General features: G+C 44.6%; 1 protein-coding gene across 1 annotated transcript in view; it reads right to left on the reverse strand.

The window, feature by feature from the left end:
- Positions 1-12,546, reverse strand: part of APLF (aprataxin and PNKP like factor) — a 128,501-nt gene extending 115,955 nt beyond the window's left edge. Inside the window, exons 1-2 of the mRNA XM_075863105.1 lie at positions 12,244-12,546; positions 7,773-7,844 (exon numbers count right to left, since the gene is read on the reverse strand). Of these exons, the coding sequence (XP_075719220.1) occupies positions 7,773-7,844; positions 12,244-12,336 (165 nt within the window). The 5' untranslated portion in view covers positions 12,337-12,546. The remainder of the gene's footprint in view (positions 1-7,772; positions 7,845-12,243) is intronic.
- Between the last annotated feature and the right edge of the window lie 8,082 nt (positions 12,547-20,628).

The following is a 20,628-nucleotide window of genomic DNA, read 5'->3' on the forward strand; positions in this document are numbered from 1 at the left end:
GACTACGTGTGTGCACCCGTAATTACGGGAGCGTTGCTAGGCGACGTCAGTAAATAGTCACTGTCCAGGATGCTGAATGAGAAACGATCGGCAGTAAATGCTTCAGCACCCTGGACAGTGACTTACAATCACAATATAGTTCAACCTGTTAAAAAAAAAAAAAAAAAAAAGGGGGGCGTTCATACTTACCCAGAACTCCCTGCTTCTTCCTCCAGTCCGGCCTCCTGGGATGACGTTTCAGCCCATGTCATCGCTGCAGCATGCACTGCCGCGTCATCCAGGGAGGTCGTACTGGATGTCGAGAGGGACGCGTCACCAAGACAACGGCCGGGTAAGTATGAATTTCTTTTACCTTTTCTGCGGAAAGGGCTGTCCCTTCTCTTTATCCTGCACTGATAAGAGAGAAGGGCTGCCGATTAGTGCAGTGTAATTTTGCAGCGAAAACGTGCCCATAAATACTGGTCCTTGGTCACACGTATTCGACCCGTATTTACGCCAGTATTTACGGGTGGACAAAAATACGGTCGTGTGCATGGGGCCTTAGTCAAGACTCTATTTTTATGGGTGTAAATTTGTAATGTACAGTCAGTACAAAAGATACAGTGTTGAACATAGGGCAGGGCAAACAATGGTGGTGCTATGCATGCAATATCAATGTACATAAACCATGTTCCATACGTATTACTATATGTATGCCAACATTACACAACCTCTAACTATAGTAGAGCCACAATATCATAAATGGTAACAGTTATAGATAAACCATGAAAACCTCATGACACACACTACTTAACCCACCATAAGTCATTCCACTGCCACAACACTGTCAGAACACCCAACTGTGTTTGTCCTCAATAAAGATTTTTTTGTATTTTTCTATAATACGATTGATTTGGTCTTATTGTAGCATTTAGGGAAATTTTTGGGTGTTTATGCTATGTATGGGTTCCCATATGCGTATTTATAACATTTAAAAGGTCATATAACCAAATAGGTATTCTTTTTTTGTTTAACTTTAGGCAACAATTGTGTACCAGAGGTGATATCTCCACCTAAAGTCTGTCTGATATAATATATAGAAAAAGTGCAAGATAGGTTGTCATAAGAGATAGAAAAAGAAAAAAAAAAAAAAAAGAGAGAGAGGGAGAAGAGAGAGAGAGGAGAGAGAAAAGAGGAGAGGAGAGAGAGAGAAAAGAGGAGAGGAGGGAGGGAGAAAAGAGGAGAGGAGGGAGGGAGAAAAGAGGAGAGGAGGGAGGGAGAAAAGAGGAGAGGAGGGAGGGAGAAAAGAGGAGAGGAGGGAGGGAGAAAAGAGGAGAGGAGGGAGGGAGAAAAGAGGAGAGGAGGGAGGGAGAAAAGAGGAGAGGAGGGAGGGAGAAAAGAGGAGAGGAGGGAGGGAGAAAAGAGGAGAGGAGGGAGGGAGAAAAGAGGAGAGGAGGGAGGGAGAAAAGAGGAGAGGAGGGAGGGAGAAAAGAGGAGAGGAGGGAGGGAGAAAAGAGGAGAGGAGGGAGGGAGAAAAGAGGAGAGGAGGGAGGGAGAAAAGAGGAGAGGAGGGAGGGAGAAAAGAGGAGAGGAGGGAGGGAGAAAAGAGGAGAGGAGGGAGGGAGAAAAGAGGAGAGGAGGGAGGGAGAAAAGAGGAGAGGAGGGAGGGAGAAGAGAGGAGAGGAGGGAGGGAGAAGAGAGGAGAGGAGGGAGAAAAGAGGAGAGGAGGGAGGAAAGAGGAGAGGAGGGAGAAAAGAGGAGAGGAGGGAGAAAAGAGGAGCAGATTAATGCATGTATGGATGCCTGTATGGCATTGACCATCGCAACGAGACAGAACAGGATGAGATCTGCAATATCATGGTGAACACACTTATTTTATCATGTGCTAGATGCCAAAATAACCATCTTCAAAGCAGAATTAACTTTTTAATGCATCCAAAGAGATAAGACGGGGATGTCAAGATGCCTTTACCTTCACATGCGTAGAAATTGTTTCAGTAATACCCCATAGGCTCAACAACGTAAAGGTAAATAGGCATCTGTAAGGGTATGTGCACACACACTAATTACGTCCGTAATTTACGGACGTATTTCGGCCGCAAGTTCCGGACCGAACTCAGTGCAGGGAGCCGGGCTCCTAGCATCATAGTTATGTACGACGCTAGGAGTCCCTGCCTCGCTGCCGGACAACTGTCCCGTACTGTAATCATGTTTTCAGTACAGGACAGTAGTTCCACGGAGAGGCAGGGACTCCTAGCATTGTACACAAGTATGATGCTTGGAGCCCGGCTCCCTGCACTGAGTTCGGTACACTACTTGCGGCCGAAATACGTCCGTAAATTACGGACGTAATTAGTGTGTGTGCACATACTCTAATACGCACATGCTGGTCCGTAAAGAGGAGTCCTGCCCCATGTAAATGCTGAACGTTGTGTGTGGAATCTATACATCTTCCTAACCAAATGTACAGATTAAAGAAAAGCTCCAGTCATCACCCAACCTTACTTTGATGATTCCCATCCCCTTTCAGAACCAATGACGACAGCACTTGAATATTGTCACGCGGCTGCTACAATGCAGACATGATGTAAGTGAATAAGGAGTTTCATTAACCCATTCATGTCCACCCATTCATGTCTAAAATTTAATATTACTTTATTTTTAAACTTTAATGTACTGGCATATATATACCTAAGTATTCCCTAACAACAGGAAATATGGTAAGACAGCCCTGGGGTCCTAAAATGGACCCTGGGCTGGCTGCCTGCCCATATATATTATTATGTCCCTAAATCGCATCACAGGGATTCCTGTGATGCGCTCCAAGGGGCATCCCCCCTTCTCACTTTCTCTTGAATGCTGCAGTCAGCTTTGATCGCAGTATTCAGGAGAATAGCGACAGAGATGAGAGGTTTCTCTGATCTCCGCCGTTATATAGCGAGGCTGTGGTTGTGCAATACAGCCATTGCCCCGCTCCTGACATTTAGTGCGTGCGCGGTCAGCATGAGGAGGTGCGGCCGGCGCTGCACTAATAAGCGGTGGCGCAGGCACTGAAGACAGAGCATGGGGGTGTTTTGTAGTGCGGCCGCCATGTTCTGTCTTCAGTGCCGGCAATCATTAGTGCAGCGCTGGTCGCATTGAATCATCCTGACGGCGCGCACATGTCAGGACTCCGGAGCGGGCCAATGTCTGTATCACACAGCCGCATCCCCGCTCTCATACATTCATGTGTTACGATACTTAGCTGTGCGGTCGAAGTTTTGATGCATCGTGCATCCCTAATCGTGACATGTCAGAAGTTTTGATTGGTGGGGGTCCGAGCACTGAGACCCCCCACCTATCGCTAAAACGAAGCAGCAGAGGCACACGTGTAAGCTCTGAGCGCTTAGTTTCTGTTCAGCTTTTTCCCGGAAAGCTGATGTAGTGGTGTACAGGCTCATAGACATTCTTTAGAAAAAGCCAAAACAGAAACGAAGCGGCTCAGTGCTCACACAAGCGCTTATTCCGCTTCGTTTTAGAGATTGGTGGGGGTCTCAGTGCTCAGACCCCCACCAATCAAAATTTCTGACCGGTTAGGATGACGTGTCAGAAGTTTATTGATCGTTTACTTACCCTTTAAAATGTAGCTTTGGAGGAAAATGATCTAGAAAACATTCTGAAACTAAGGATCAGTGCATGACAACTAAAGCAAAGTTTCATTGAGAAGTTACTCAGATAAGGTCTACCCTTGCATGCCACTCTCTGCATTACACACAACACACAGAGTGAGGGGGGCTTGCCTAAAATGTTCCACTGAGGAATGTGCCAAACATCACTAGAATAGGCACAAGGTTAGGGAGAAATCCCCTGATTGGAGACCTTTTATGAAGGTGTAGGGGGTGTACCTGGGTTTTGGCCTTTTGGCGCAGTCTTCGGTGGAGCATGTCAAGCATTAACCCCCAAGTCTTAGTATTGTGTGTAATGCAGAGCATCACACAGGGAAGACTTGCTATGGATCTTTGGAATTGGGAAACTGGAGGTGGTAGTTATGCGGTGAGTATAGCAAAAGTCTGGGCTAAACGCAGATACCGAGTTTGGCCAGTAATGTTTGTTTAATACATTTAATCATTGAACTGTACTTTTATACAGCTGAAAAGGTAAAGACTTTGGGTTGTGAATGTTAAAATAATTCTACATAAATCCGGGAACTTATAAAGTCAGCTAAAGGACCTCACTAAATCATATCTATGAACAGAATGGTTTCTATGGGAATTAAGATACTTAAGTAATTTCGTCAGACAAGAGATTTAAAAACAAAAATTTCCACGCACTGAAAACTCGAATGACGTCCATTTACTACATTATAAACTGCACATACAAAATCTGATAGAGTCGAAGTTCTGCACTAAATCTCTGTTTAACATTGCAAGATTTGTATCTTATACTTTCTACAGGAGGGATTCAGATTCATGGTAAGCAGATATCAGATGTTCACTCACCTCGCATGGCTTACTGACGGTCACCGTGGGATGCTGCTTGCGAAACAGTATGTATATTCTCTTCATAGGCTATTTCATGAAAAAATTGTACTAGATTTCTTTTATTAAAAACAAAAAAGTATACTTGGCCAAGATGTATGCAGAAAATCGTTCAATAATTAAATTTCTGAGAAAGAATCAGTGGGGGTCCGACTGCTCCTATCACGGTCTATGGAACTGACGAAAATAGTGTACAGAGCTCGGCTATCCTCGTTGGTCCCATAGACAGTGAAAGGAGCAGTAATGAACATGCTCAACCACTGCTCCATTCAAAAGGGTGACTTGCAACCCCTGTACTGGCGATCACTGGGTGTCCCATTGGTTAGACCCCACCGATCTAGCAGTTACGTGAAAATAGTTTAGAACTTTTCACAACCGGAAAACCCCTACAAGGCTCATTTAAAATAACACGGCCATGATTTCTTCCACTCATGTCTTCCAAATCCCTGTTTCCCAAATACTCTATAATTGCTTATCACTATTGGAGGTAACAAAATGGCTGCATGGTACTAAGTTGTACAGGCGAAACTGCTAGAACAATGCCCCCTTCTCTGACATCACTTCCTTCTTTAAAGCGGGTACACACATAAGATGTTAGTCAGCCGAACCCACTGATCTTGGCAGGACCGGGCGACCATCATGTGTGTTCCTGATTCTCCTACAACGGTAGATGTCGGTATCCAACATGCCCGATCCTTTTGTTTGCAAGAAGATAAGCCGCTGCTAGAGGAGTTTACAAGTGGCTTTACTTCTCCTTATTGAGAACGCATGCACGCTCAGCCAAGGCAAGGGTGAATGGGGAAGTCGGGAGGAAAAGCTGTCGATTAGCTTAAACTGTACCAAACTGACTTTCTGCTCTGCCTGCCCCTACATGCAATCTGTACATAATACTGAGAGCTCTCTGCTCCATCTTAGCACATTGGAACCTTGCATTTAGGGACAAGGGTAAAAGGAAACCACGACACGGATGTTTTAAAAGCCTAAAACGTTGCCCGAAGTTTAACTTAAAAAAATTCATAGAGCCATTTTATTTTGTAAAAATAACAATCTGTGCAGGATCTTTGCTGCAGTGCAGGTTTAACCATGTAACAGGATAAGAAAATAAAAAAGGACAAGTGTCTTCAGCCTCATATTGTGGCACCAAGAGAGATTGCTATTAACTTTCAGACACATACAAGTAAAGGGGAATAAGGTTCCTCTTACATGGCCCGACATGGGCCGTGTAAACGAGACAGCTCGTTGATCGGCCCTCGTTTGCTCCTTTCTCAAGGAGAAATGCATGGGGACGAGCGATCCCCATACATTTCCATCATGTCGGCAGCACATCGGAGATGTGCTGACAATAGAAATAATATTTCATGCTGAACAAACGATACAATTAGCCAATGAACGAGTTTGATTGTTCATTGGCTGATCGATGCCCCGTTTCGGATAGGAGAGTTCATATGTCTCATTTGTCCGATAATTAGCCAGTGTAAAAGGGCCTTCAGATCTTTTTGTATGGACTAAAGATTGCATCTATGTATAAATATTTCTAAACACAAATAAAACACTTCTAAAATAGAAATTTCATTTCTTGAGATAAACCAATAACTATTTAAAGGGGTTTTCCACCACAGTGTTGTATGACCTATTGAAGGAAAGCTTATAAGACACTGAAGTGTACGGTCCAACTAAAAGGACCGACACTTACTCAGAGTATGTTTACATGAGAATGGGAGGGTAGACCGTACAGGTGCAGTTCTTCCCAATTGAAATTAATGAGTTATGTAGATCACCAAGTCTCACTGGTCTCCATAACACTCTAAATTCAAGTAGGAGAAACCCCACTTGCACTGCATGCTCTCCTTTTGCAAATTAGTTGATAGGTCATCAACGTTGTAGGACCTTTCCCATTAATGATGATGATAGGACTTTGCAGTTGGAGAACCACTTTACAAAATGACTTTATCCAGGACTTTAAGATTGATGGCCTATCCCTAAGATCGGCCATCAATATTAGATAAGTCGGAGTTCAATTCTCGGTATCCTGACGCCAATCAGCTGTTTGAAGGGGCTCTGGTGCTAGCGCGAGCAATGCAACTCTTCGTGGTTTACATCGCTTTCATTCTGGTTGATACTTGCGCATGCCGTAACTTTCGTAGCAGCTGTGCATGGTATTGCAGCATTGTCCCATTCGAGTAAAGAGAGCAAACGCTGCAGCATTTTCAAATAGCTTAACCGCGGGGGTGCCGATAGTCGGACACCCATCAATCGGATATTGGTGGCCTATCCTACAGATAGTCCATCAATTTAAAATCCTGGATAACCCCTGTAAAGAGAACCTGTCACCTGCCCATACATGTACAGCATGTAATAGGCAGGGCTTCACAAACACTGTCTCACTTGAAATTATTTTTCTAACTTCCTCCGTTATTTACATATCGGTGCATTTATATTTGGCGCCCGATATGTAAATAAGCCCCTGAACTGTCAATAGGGCGTTTCTATCTAACTAAATGGCAAGGGGGCGTGATCTCTGCGATCTGACACTGTCCAATCAGCTACGGACAGCGCCAGGGCGGCTTGCGCTGAGTTCCCTCCTGCGAGAACACAGACAGAACGCGCTCTCTGCAGAACCACCAGTCTGTGGTTAAAGAGGATCGTGTCTATTTACCTTCCAGTTTTACGGGGCATAGGCTGATGGAACGTAAATAAACGTATTACAGAAATCTAGGGTGTAAAACATGGTGTTAAAAAGGTTGAAACTACGACCAAGAATTTTTTAACTTTTCGGCGGACACAGTCTTTAGATACAAACTAATAATTGATTAAAATGATGTATTGTATCACAGAACAGAACTCCCCTATAGAACAAAGGCCTCTAGAGAAAAATGGAAAACCGTAAAATCTCTGAAAGATGCGATAAAATCGGAAAGAAACCCCAATGTGAATTAGCTCTGTTAAGGTTTTGGCCAGTCCTGGTGTTTATCAGTCAAAAAGTAATATCATTGTATAAAGTATTTTACTGCATTACACATAGTGGCGTTTATTAGCTTATTTCATTCATGATGAGGATACATCTATTACACAGGACAATGTCTGCCCAGATATGATCAACATCTGTTTAGTGTAATGGGAATAAAAGGTTGTTCTTATTATAGCAATAGGTGTGTGTGTTTGGTGCGGGGGGGGGGGGGCGGAGGGTCTCCAACCAGGAGTACAACCCAAATCAATTAACACGATATAATATAAGATAATTCCCCCGCTAGCCCTTATCATTACGTCAGTACTCACGGCTTTAATGCGGAGTTTGTCATCCACCACATCAAGCACAGCATGGCTCCTGGATACTCTTTTATCTGCGATCTAAAGGAAATTATAGCATATGTAAAGATAAATTATAAAAATAATCCTGGAATGCATAGGATACAAAAAAAACAAAAAACATTTTGTTACATCCTTGTGCCACTGTGTTACAGACAAATAGATACAACATGTTTTATAACCAGTTTAATAAAATGAATGAATTTGTAAATGACTAAGCAATATCCCGTGAAGGCGGTTTTAGAACAGTGCAATAAGGCAATATCATGATCTGCTGATGTTCTGCATTTCTCAATCCGAAAATTCCATTGCTGCCAAATCCATGAAGCCATTCACATGCAGACCTGGATATTGAGCGGTCTATTATCTGCAACGTGTAAGAATTTCAGCCAAAACAATATTTCCACCATCTACAACCTTAAAATTGATCTCTGAGAAAGAACAAAATCCCTGCAGATATTTTCTTTGGGTCCTGCGGTCAATGAAATTGGTTATTATTACTACATACAGAAAGTGTCAGTCATAATATAGACCATATACATTCTCATCCCTGAGCGATCCACCAAAGAAGGGGAATATTATTAAAAGATTATAATGTTTGTGCAGATTAGTCAGAAAACATCCTTCCAGCTCTATATTTGTGCGCAGGTATTAAAGGGAACCGATCACATTGAACATGGTGTCCCATCTTAGGGGAGGATGTTATAGAGCAGGAGCTGAAGAGCAGATTGATACATAGTTTGGTGGGAAAAGATTCAGTATAACCTGTATTTTACTCATATAAATCCCTACTCATGGTGGGCTGAAGAGTCTAGTGGGCGGTCTCAACCATTGATTGACAGCTTTCCCTGTATGAGTGTATTTCCCTCATTTAAATCCCTGCTCATTCTGGGTTTAGGAGTCCAGTGGGCGGTCCTACTCTCAATTGATAGCAATCTCATATGGGGAAGGAAGTAAATCATTGCGTGAGACCACACACTGAACACCTAAGGCCTCATGCGCACGACCGTAGCCATGTGCACAGCCGTGATTTTCAGGTCGGCAGGCAGCGGAGAGTCAGCCGCGAGCCGCCCGCAATAGGAATGAATGGGGCCGCAATTCTCCCGTGGATTTTCGGGGGAATTGCGGCCGCAAAAGCACGTTCGTAAGAGAAGGGATTTGCATGAATATAATACAAATTATTGAATATACATTATAACCTTGTTGTAAACTCCCCGAGGGTACATTTAAATGAGACTTTCACGGTTATTTTTTCCTGTGATAATTCATGTAAAAAAAATAAGACAACATGCAGAAAAAAACCAAAACATACTTATGTAAATATACCCTTAAGCACTTGTGGCACCGCGACATTCACATGTCACAGCGGGAAGGACAAATACATGCTGTGCTGGAGAGATCTTAGTAGCGGTACCCGTGCCTTCAACAGCGGGAGCCGGCTGCAATATACAGTAGAGCTCTCACTGCAACGACCGGGATTGGAGTTAGCGGTCATCCCGGTTGTTTAACCCCTTAGATGTCGTGGTCAATAGCGGCATCTAAGGCTATGTTCGCACGGCATAGGTTTAGGCTCAAAAACACGAGGCCGATTTCAAGAAAAAACGGCTTCTGAAATCCGGGCATTTTTGATGAGTGCAAGTGTTTAAGTGTATTTTTGAGGTGCTTTTTGAAGTCTCAATGGATAAATGGGAAAATTAAGCTTGTAAAACGCTTAAACAAAAGTTAAAGTTCACACGCAGTGGTTTCAGATGTAATTCAGGCGTTTTACGCCTCGAATTACGACTCAAAAAACGCCCACAAACATCTGCCCATTGCCTGCAATGGGTTATACGATGTTCTGTACCCATGAGCCTTTATTTTATGCGTCACTGTCAAAATACGGCGCGTAAAATGACGGCTCGTAAAAAGAAGTGCAGGACATTTTTGGAGCAGTTTTTCATTGACTATTGAAAAACAGCGCCAAAAACGTCCATAAAAAACACAGCAAAAAACGCGAGTTGTTAAAAAAACGTCTGAAAATCAGGAGCTGTTTTCGCCTGAAAACAGCTCCATATTTCCAGATGTTTTTGGTCACTGCGTGTGAACATACCCTTACAGGTAAATTCTTTTTCACAAAGCATATTTTTCGGAGGCGGTTTTTAATTCAGCAGCATAAATTAATATCCTATTGATTTCCCATTGAAAGGTTTAGGAAGCGGTTTGCTGGTGTGTTTCAAGTGTATTTTGTTGCGTAATACCATCACAGCGCCACCGCTACATTAGTGCAGTGTATTATGCAGACGATCAAAGGATGGCACCTTCAAGTTCCCTTTTGGTACTAATAAAAAAAAAAAAAAAAAAAAAAAAAAAAAAAAAAAATCGAACGTGTTTAGAAATAAAAAACAAAAGCATTCAAGTAAACAAAACCCAAATCCCCTATTTTACACAAAAAATGCTCTCTTTTTGGGAAAAAAAAAAAAAAAAAAAAAAAAAACTAAAAAAAAAATTGATATCACAACGGCCGTAACTTCCCTTACTATAAAATCATGACGTTCGTTATCCTGCATGGTGAGCGCTGTAAAGAAAAAAAGAACTATTTTTTGGTCATCCCGCCTCCCCAAACGGTTTTTTATGAAAAGTGCTCAAAAGGCCGTATGCACCCCAAAAGACTACCAATGAAAACCAAAAGGTCCTCCCGCAATAAGCAAGCCCTCATACAGCTCCGTTAACAGAAAAATTTTACAGGTTTTTGAATGCTATTTTTCTTTTTAAAAAAAAAAAGTGTTTTCATTGTGCAAAAGTAGTAAAACATAAAAAAGTTAATTCAATTTGGTATCACAGTAACGACCGGGGTACAATCACCGCTGCCTGTCTAACCAAGTACCCTTATGGATTAAAGGATAAAAACAACTCTGCATCACCCTGTCCCTAATGTTTGGGCTGGTGTGATTGGCTGGTTCGAAGTATGCCGCCGAGACCAGGGGGAGGAGTATTTAGTTTATAGTGACTGAGTCCCGTAGTGAAGCGTGCCGCTGACATCTATGCGTGCATGCTTCCGTGTTGTGCAGTAGAATACCTGCTGCTGAAGAAAATATAGCTGGCACCCTGGCCAGACTGACAGACCCCTGATGATAAGTATAGAAACGCGTAGGGTTGGGTGAAGTGAGGGAATTTTGCGTAGGGGGCAGTGGCATTGTTGTGCATCTGAACATTGGGAGATCTAGGCGCGGTTAACGCAGGCTCCTGTATGTACGAGGGTCTAAACCACTGCTACACCAATGTTCAAACGCTGATTCCACAATTTGATATCTCTGTTACATACCCAGTCATAGAGGGTTCGCAAACGAACTAGGACTTGGAGTATTTTGTTTAATACGTTTTTAAATACACGGTGGGGCTTTTCACAGTGGTGATTGTACCCCTGTTTTTAGATAGCTATGAAATAAAAATTATACATTTTACTCATTTATCACTTCAGTGAATTTCCAATTGTTCATATTTGTGGGAGCACAATATATATCGTTAAAATACAGTGAATTATCACAGTAACGACCCTCAGAATAAAGTGAACATGTCATTTATACCGCACAGTGAATGTCGTAAAAAACACAACCCAACAACTGTAGAGTTTTTTTACCACTGCTCCCCGATAGAAAATCTATAAAAGTCATACATTGTATTTTTTGATTACCCCATTTTGGGGTACATAAAATGTAACTTGTCTCACAAAAATCAAGCCCTCATGTGGCACGTTGATGGAAAAATAAATACGCTTTGGCTCTTGGAATGCAACAAAAAAAATCAATGCGTCCTTAATCCCTTCGGGACGAAGCCATTTTTTGAGGTTTCATTTTCGTTTCATTCCCCGCATTCCAAGAGCCATACGTTTTTTTATTTTTCAGTCAATAGAAAGGTGTGCCTGTTTCTTTTTTGGGGGGAGGCGTAGTAGTTGCTTTTGGTACCATTTATTGATCCATATAATGTACTGGAAAATTGAAAAAAAAAACACATTATTTTAGCGGGCTGAAGTTGGAAAAAAAAAATGCGACATGAAAAACAGCTCACGAAGTGACATGCTCCTTTTTACTGGCCGTTTTTTTAAAACAGCGGCATAAAGAACTGCCACATCTGAACACCATTTTCTCCCATAGATTATAATGGGAAGGTGTTTGTTGGCTTTTCAGTAGTGTTTTTCCAGGCGTATTACGAGGCATTTACATCTGAAATACGCCTGGAAACACTGCATGTGAACATACCCGAACAGATAAGACATGTCAGCACCTGTCAGCCAGGACTCCACACACCACTCATTCTGCTGCTAGGAGAGGATCAGTGCTCTACAACCTCTGCCGCAGGACTACAACTCCAGGCATGCTCCCGAGATCAGGGAGTTGTAGTATGACACTGGTTTATACAGGTCAGCTGCAGTACATAGAATCTGGGCACACTGCTCAGCACTTACACCCAAGAGTGGTCCTCTTCCTAGGACAGTCTCCCCCACAGGAATAGGGAGGCTTCCATTGCCATCTGTGGATTCCAAGTGATAGTCAGACATGTCACGCCAAGTTCAGCCCGCCGGTAACTATGGCAGCCGCTCCCAATCTGAAAACCCCTTCCACATACTGCGCGGCAGGCACTTCCTGGTGTGTCACGTGGCTGCACGTCAGCCAATGAACGCGATCCCGAGTCCTCGAAGTCAAAGAGTCACGTGACGTGGAGGTGCTCTATTCCAGTCGCTTGACAGGTGGACCCCGTGATGTAGGAATGGGCGGAGTCATAGGTCTGTCATGCGTGGTATTATTGGGCGGAGTCATGGGTTTCGTGTAATACTAATGGTCGGAGTCATCAGTCTGTCAGGTGTGGTTTTCAAGGGCGTGGTCATGGGTCTGTCATGTGTAGTATTAATGGGCAGAGCTATAGTTCTATCATGTGTGGTATTAAAGGGCGGAGCCACGGGTCTGTCATGTGTGATATTAAGGGGCGGAGTCATGTGTCTCAGCTTGTATCAATGTATTTCTATACTGGCTGTACTTGATCACACCTTTGAAAATATGCAAATCATGTATATATTATATATTAAAATAAAACTGACATTTGTAAATGTCTTTTAGGTAAATTAGATTTTCTTTTTTTACAAGTTGTGTTTTTGTCGTTAAAGAGGTTTTCACATTTTGGACATTTATGTCATAGCCAAAGGATTTTCCATAAATGTGAGTCCCTCCTCTGGAGTTAGGTAATCAGTATGGGACAGTGAGCTATGTAGTTTCCGTTTCTCCCGAGTTCCAGATACAGCGTATTCACATTTGTGTTTTTTGTTTGTTTTTTTATATTTCTTTACTTTTTATTAAAATTTAGTTTTTTAACATTTTTAGTCCCTCTAGGGGACTTGACCGTGCAATCTCTGGATCGGTGAAATAAGACACTGTAAGGGTATGTTCACACACACTATTTACGGACGTAATTCGGGCGTTTTAGCCCTGAATTACGTCCGAAAATGCGCCTCAATAGCGTCGGCAAACATCTGCCCATTCATTTGAATGGGTCTTACGATGTTCTGTTCGGACGGTCATTTTTTTTACGCCCCGCTGTCAAAAGGCGGGGCGTAAAAAAGACGCCCGCGTCAAAGAAGTGCCTGTCACTTCTTCAGATGTAAATGGAGCCGTTTTCCATGGACTCCATGGAAAACCAGGTCCAGTTACGTCCGTATTGGACGCGGCGTTCAAGCGCCTGCACATGCCGTTACGGACGCTGTAGTGTGAACATACCCTAATACTTCTGTATTACAGTGTATTAGGCCTGTGAGTGTACTAATAGGAGTACAAAGATGGCAGAACATGGAGCGTTCATTAGGGCCCCGGCTGTTATCCAAACCCATCAGCACTCCTCGTTTGCGTCATGGCGGCGCCGATGGGGTGACATAGGAAACCTCTCTCTCTGTCTAACTTCTTAAAGAAGCAGTCAACGTTTTCCTTTTCTCCCCCTCCATTTGTACATTGGTGTTTCAGTTAGGTGCTGTGTGCAGAAATAATTACCGATCCCTGCATCATGTAGTTTTCGGGTCCAGCGCTGCCCACGTGATCTTCCCTCTGGAATCACTTCCTGATCTGGAATCACTGTGCTTTTCAGAAAACCGGAGCTCAGGCTCTCAATCCATTCCTATGGGAGCAAACCCTCAGCTCTGAAGCCTGCAGAATCGTCAATGCAGCTCTAAACTATAATACAGAGTGTGTTACACAGCACCCACCTCCCAGGTAGTGCCACACAGCCCCCCTCTCAGGTGGTGCCACACAGCCCCCTCCTCCCAGGTGGTGCCACACAGCCCCCTCCTCCCAGGTGGTGCCACACGGCCCCCTCCAACCAGGTAGTTCACACAGCCCCCCTCCATGGTAGTGCCACACAGCCTACTTCCTTGTAGGTAGAGCCTTTGTGGTTCCCTCTTGGAGTGGAATCCCCAGCCAGAGCATTGCTGACGCTCTGGCTGGGGATTCCACTTCAGGAGAAATTCCTGACATTACTGTCCATATACGGCTAGTGATGTCAGGGGCAACTTCAAAGCCAAAGTCCCAGGCAGAGCGCTACTAGCACTCTGCCTGGGACACTACTCTGCTCTTGACAACACTGTCCATATATGGACAGTGAAGGGCGTACAATAAATGGACCGAAATAGAGAAGCTATGGATGGCCCCGGTCCACCCAAACTCCCTGTTATGGGGTGACCCACTAGTAATGCCGACTGCATCTTTATTGGGTCCCATGAGATTTCAAAGGGAGGTGTGGGAAACCTGTAAAAACCGCTTCCATTTGGCATCGGGTTGCCCGCCCTTGACTTCGGTACTCTACACTCCCACTATCCCGGGGGGCACTACCTCCCGAATAGTCCGATTGTGGACGGGAATTGAGGTATTTCACCTGGCTGATATGGTTGATCCCCACACGCAAGAGCTTCACCCGTTTTCATACTTTCAAAAACATCATAATATTCCCTCCGCTGCGTTCTTTCACTATCTTCAGGTTAGACATTACATGCAGCAAACTTTTAGATCCACGCGGGTTACTGCACCTACAAGCTTCGAAAGGTTATGTCGGTATGCTACCACCACTAGGGGGCTTATCTCAGCCATTTATGCATTATTGCTATCCCCGGAGGGTTCCCCTCCGCCTGGGCATAGATACATGTTGAAGTGGGAGGCCTTACTGAATAAATCCATCCCGCTCTCATTGTGGCAGATTATTTGGTCGCAAGCAGCTAAAACCTCCATCTGCACTGCATATAAGGAAAACCAATATAAAATCCTTATGTTTTGGTACCATACCCCTGCCTTTCTGCATAGCTTCAATCCGGGTATTCCGTCGGATTGCTGGCGATGTAGAGGTCAGAGAGGTGATCTGTTCCATATTTTCTGGAGCTGTTCACTGGTACAACAGTATTGGTTGGAAGTTAAGAACTTGGCATTGGCGGTGTTGCAGCAGGATATTCCCTTAGACCCTCTTCATTACCTCCTAAATGTTCCCCCTAGGTCTTTGGGGAAATCACCAGCTCGACTCTTTCGACACTTTCTTACAGCCGCTAAGACGTTGATAGCATGGAAATGGAGACAGACAACCCCTCCCTCCCACATCGACTTAGTAACTAGAATTAGGGAAATACGTACAATGGAGCATATGACAGCCTCTATTGACAATGAACTGGACAGGTTCAAAGTGGTGTGGGACCCGTGGGACAAGTATTGGATACAGGGAACTCAAGATTAGGTGGTAGGTGGAGCTCCGACTATCCCCCCCCTCCTCACCCCCTTAAACCCCTGTGTTTTTTCCCAGATGTTTTGTCTGTCTATTGAAAGTTACTGTCTTACTATGTGAATTGCATGGCCCTTCATGCTGCTCTAAGTTATATGTATATTGTTGAAAAATTTTCAATAAAAACACAGTTGAAACCATATATGGACAGTGATGTCAGGGGCTTCCCGGAGACGGTGTCCCGGAGCAAAGCTATACCTCCCAACCGTCCCGGATCGGGCGGGACAGTCCCGGTTTCTCACCGCTGTCCTGTCTCTCCCGGGCAGTCTGCAACATGTCCCGCTGGGCGCTGCATCAAAACAGCTGATCGCTGCTGACTGCAGCAGCGATCAGAAGAAGGCAGGAGTCTTGCGGCGGTGTTCTCATTAGGATAGATGCCGGCTCGGGAGTGGACCAGTCCAGTCACCTGACCTGTAATCTGACCTCACCGGTCAGGTGACTGGACTGGTTCACTCCTGGGCCGGCATCGACACCAGTGAGAACGCCGCTGCAAGACTCCTACCTTCTTATGACGGTGAGTGACGTCAAAGCAGAGCGGAGAGTGGCAGCAGTAGGGCCGGCTACCTCTACTGCTCTCCACTCTGGCGGCATAAAGTATATGGGGGTTATGTTGCGCTATATACAGGGGGGCTGTGTGTGCCGCTATGTACAGGGGGGCTGTGTGTGGAGCTATCTACAGGGGGGCTGTGTGTGGAGCTATCTACAGGGGGGCTGTGTGTGGAGCTATCTACAGGGGGCTGTGTGTGGAGCTATCTACAGGGGGGCTGTGTGTGGAGCTATCTACAGGGGGGCTGTGTCTGGCGCTATGTACAGGGGGGCTGTGTCTGGAGCTATCAACCGGGGGGCTCTGGTGGATGATTTTTCCATTGACCGGTAGCAGAGTTACACGACTGGAAAAAAAAATCCTCATCATTTAACTCTGCTACCTGTCAATTGAAAAAAAAAAAGCTGTTTTTAAATTGATGTCTAGGCAGGGGATTTTGGAGCTCTGTATAAGAAAAACAAAACTCCACCTCTATAAAGTTATATTAAGAAATTAATCAGCAAAGAATTTGTTATACCAGGGTAGATATTCACTGGATGGCTTTACATGTTCTCACTGCTGGATGCCCATAGGAACAGTTTTGTATGGAAACAATTGTGTATTGATATAAATCGATTGTGCATACCTTAAAATATCGCTATTGTTGGCGTTATTGGTAAATGTAGCAACATTTGCAATAAATTGGCCCGCTGAGCACATTGCTCTTGCACAGCAGGCAAAGAGGAAATTCCTCCGTAGAGGTGTAGCTAGGGGTTTAGCACAGGGAGGGTGAATACATCAGAGTGGGCCCCTACCCAGTGGGCCCCCAACGCATGTTTACAACTGCAGAGGTGCATCCGGCAGGGTCCGGCTTACGTAAACAGCGTAGTTTTCTGTACAACTCGGTTTCTGTAAACTTCCATAGAAGTGAATGGGTGTTGCGGAAACAACGTAGCACAGCGTAGCGCATTTTTCAATAACTTCCATTCACGGTATAGTGTCTCCCATCACAGTATAATGCCCCCTCAATAGCCCACATACAGTATAATGCCACTACAGTGCCTCTCCACGAACATTATAATGCTCCTATAGTGCTTCCCGACACAGTATAATGCCCCCACACACAGTATAATGCCCCTATAGTGACTCCCCACAAAGACTAATGCCCTATAACTGCCCCCACACAGTATAATGCCTATATATATATATGCCCCTACACAGTATAATGCCCCTATAGTGGCCCAACACAAAATAATGCCCAATAGTGCCCCCACACAGTATTATGCCCCATCACAGTATAATGCCACATAGCTGCCCCCACAAACTATAATGCCCCATAGCTGCCTTGACACAGTATAATGCCCCTACAGCCATCATAATGCCCCATAGTGCCTAATAAAAATAATAAAATAAATACTCACCTAACACCAGTCCCACGACAAGTAGAGGATATCCATCCTCTCCTTCAGGCTATGCTCTGTGTGGCTTGGCGCAGACTGGCGGGATGACGTCACTGCATCACGCCTGTCTCTGCCAAACCGCTCACAGTCAGCGTTACACAGTGACTGCTGAAGCAGGGAGCTGACGGCTCCCTGCTCCAGCATTGGGTTTAACTGTATCTATGTCCTGAATATGCAGATACAGTTGAAATTGAGACATGCCACCGCTGGGGGATCATCCCAGCTCACCCCTGGACCCCACCATCTCAGTGGTCCTGGGGCCACCTCCCCGGCTGCCCCCATGCTAGCTACGCCTCTGCTTCTCTGTGATGGTTGTATTGAGGGAAATGTCAGATACTTGGAATGATCTTTCAAACCACCGATGGTTTAAAAAATAATTCAGTGTAAATTAACCTTTACTTGACTTTTTATTATTCCTGAATCCATGCTCATTGTTGTGATGCATACAAAGTCTTATATATTCTAAACATAAGTCATGTAGTAAATTGTGGTTACATTGCTTGTCATATGTTTCCTGTGATTTGTTCTGTATCTGTGCTATATGTCTGGTTATTCTCCTTACGTCATGTTATTATGTCTTATTGTATTTCTTTATGCATTTTGCTGGCTCTATTAACTGTTAATGTTATGTTTATCTGTTACTAAGCAAAGTTGTGTTCTGTGCATGTATTTCACATCATTTCTTGTTGCTTTTAAAAATCCCAATAAAACCAGAATCAATGATAGATGCACCTTCTTTGTTATCTAGTAAATAACTACGTTATGTTGAATACTTGGATTATTACTTTTTAATTGCTGTATAAGGCTCTAATCACACGTCAGGGTCCGAGTGTAGGCCAATAAAAACGGCAGTTTTTGTCCGTTTTTCTAGGCCATTTTGCATCCGTTTTGCATCTGTTCCGTTTCCGTTCCGGGCCGTGTTTCCATTTTTAACGGTCGATCTTTATCCGTTTTGTATCCTTTTTTTTCCCTGTCCATTTAAAAAATGGAGGAATTTTCATTTGTACATATTCTGCCACACACTTCCCTCTGTAGATAATGCCACACACTGCCCTCTGTAGATAATGCCACACACTGCCCTCTGTAGATACTGCCACAGACCTCCTGTAGGTAATGGCAGACAGACCCCGTTGTAGGTAGTGCCACACAGACCCCCTTGTACGTAGTGCCACACAGCCCCCCTGTAAGTAGTGCTTGTACATAGTTAGTAGTGCTAGTTAGCTATCCCTCTTCTGCCTCCTTAGATCAGGTTATGGCTTTAGCGGTACGACTTGACCGACGTCTCAGGGAACGACAACTTGAACGTTTTTGTGTTTTCTCCTCTGACTCCCCCATGATGCCTCCCGAGATTCCGTTGCTTCGTTCTTCCACGGAAGACTCGGAGGTACCTATGCAACTCGGGGCCTCCGTGTCCCCCCAACAACGTAGAGAGTTCCGCAGGAAGAATTGTCTCTGCTTCTATTGTGGGGATGACAAGCATCAAGTGAACAACTGTCCTAGGCGTAGGAATAAGCAGCCGGAAAACTTCCGCGCCTAAGTGATCATCGGGGAAGTCACTTGGGCGCACAGGTATTTCCCGTAAATATGAAACGTAATAAAATCTTGCTTCCCTTTCAGGTCTCTTTTGGTGGTAGGTCTGCTACCGGCAGTGCCTTCGTGGATTCAGGGTCTTCTGCTAATATCATGTCTGTGGAATTTGCTATGTCTCTAGCTATGCCTTTGATTGATTTGCCTAAACCTGTCCCGGTAGTGGGTATCGACTCCACTCCTCTTGCTAATGGTTATTTTACACAGCATACCCCTGTTTTTGAACTCCTTGTTGGCTCCATGCATTTGGAGCAGTGCTCTGTACTGTTAATGCAGGGATTATCGTCCGATTTGGTTTTAGGCCTTCCCTGGTTGCAGTTGCATAATCCCACGTTTGACTGGAATACTGGGGATCTTACCAAATGGGGTAATGAATGCTTGACGTCATGTTTTTCTGTTAATTCTATTTCTCCCCCTGAGGAGGTGAACACGCTACCTAAGTTTGTTCAGGACTTCGCTGATGTTTTCTCTAAGGAGGCCTCCGAAATGTTACCTCCTCATAGAGAATACGATTGCGCTATCGATTTGGTACCAGGAGCTAAGCTCCCTAAGGGTAGGATATTTAAGCTCTCTTGTCCCGAGCGTGAAGCCATGAGAGAGTATATCCAGGAATGCCTGGCCAAGGGTTACATTCGCCCCTCTACTTCTCCGGTAGGTGCTGGCTTCTTCTTCGTAGGCAAGAAGGATGGTGGTCTTAGGCCATGCATTGACTACCGTAACTTGAATAAGGTCACTGTAAGGAACCAGTATCCCCTTCCTTTGATTCCTGATCTCTTTAATCAGGTTCAGGGGGCCCAATGGTTCTCTAAGTTTGATCTACGGGGGGGCGTATAACCTTATCCGCATCAAAGAGGGGATGAGTGGAAGACTGCGTTTAATACGCCCGAAGGTCATTTAGAATACCTCGTCATGCCCTTTGGGTTGTGTAATGCTCCCGCGGTCTTCCAGAATTTCATAAATGAGATTTTAAGAGATTACCTGGGGGTATTTCTGGTAGTGTACCTTGATGACATACTTGTGTTTTCCAAGGACTGGTCCTCCCACATTGAGCACGTCAGGAAGGTGCTCCAGGTCCTTCGGGAAAACAAACTGTTTGCAAAGACCGAAAAATGTGTGTTTGGGGTGCAGGAGATACTATTTTTGGGTCAAATCCTCACTCCTCATGAATTCCGCATGGACCCCGCCAAGGTCCAGGCTGTGGCGGAATGGGTCCAACCTGCCTCCCTGAAGGCGTTACAGTGCTTCCTGGGGTTCGCTAATTATTACAGGAGATTTATTGCTAACTTCTCGGTCATCGCTAAGCCTCTTACGGATCTCACTTGCAAAGGTTCTGATCTCCTCCACTGGCCTCCTGAGGCTGTCCAGGCTTTTGAGATCCTTAAAAAGTGCTTTATCGCGGCCCCGTTGCTGGTTCAGCCCAACCAAATGGAGCCATTTATCGTGGAGGTTGACGCGTCCGAGGTGGGAGTGGGGGCTGTCT

The sequence above is a fragment of the Rhinoderma darwinii genome, chromosome 4 (genome assembly GCF_050947455.1).
Source record: "Rhinoderma darwinii isolate aRhiDar2 chromosome 4, aRhiDar2.hap1, whole genome shotgun sequence".
Taxonomy (NCBI): Eukaryota; Metazoa; Chordata; class Amphibia; order Anura; family Rhinodermatidae; genus Rhinoderma; species Rhinoderma darwinii.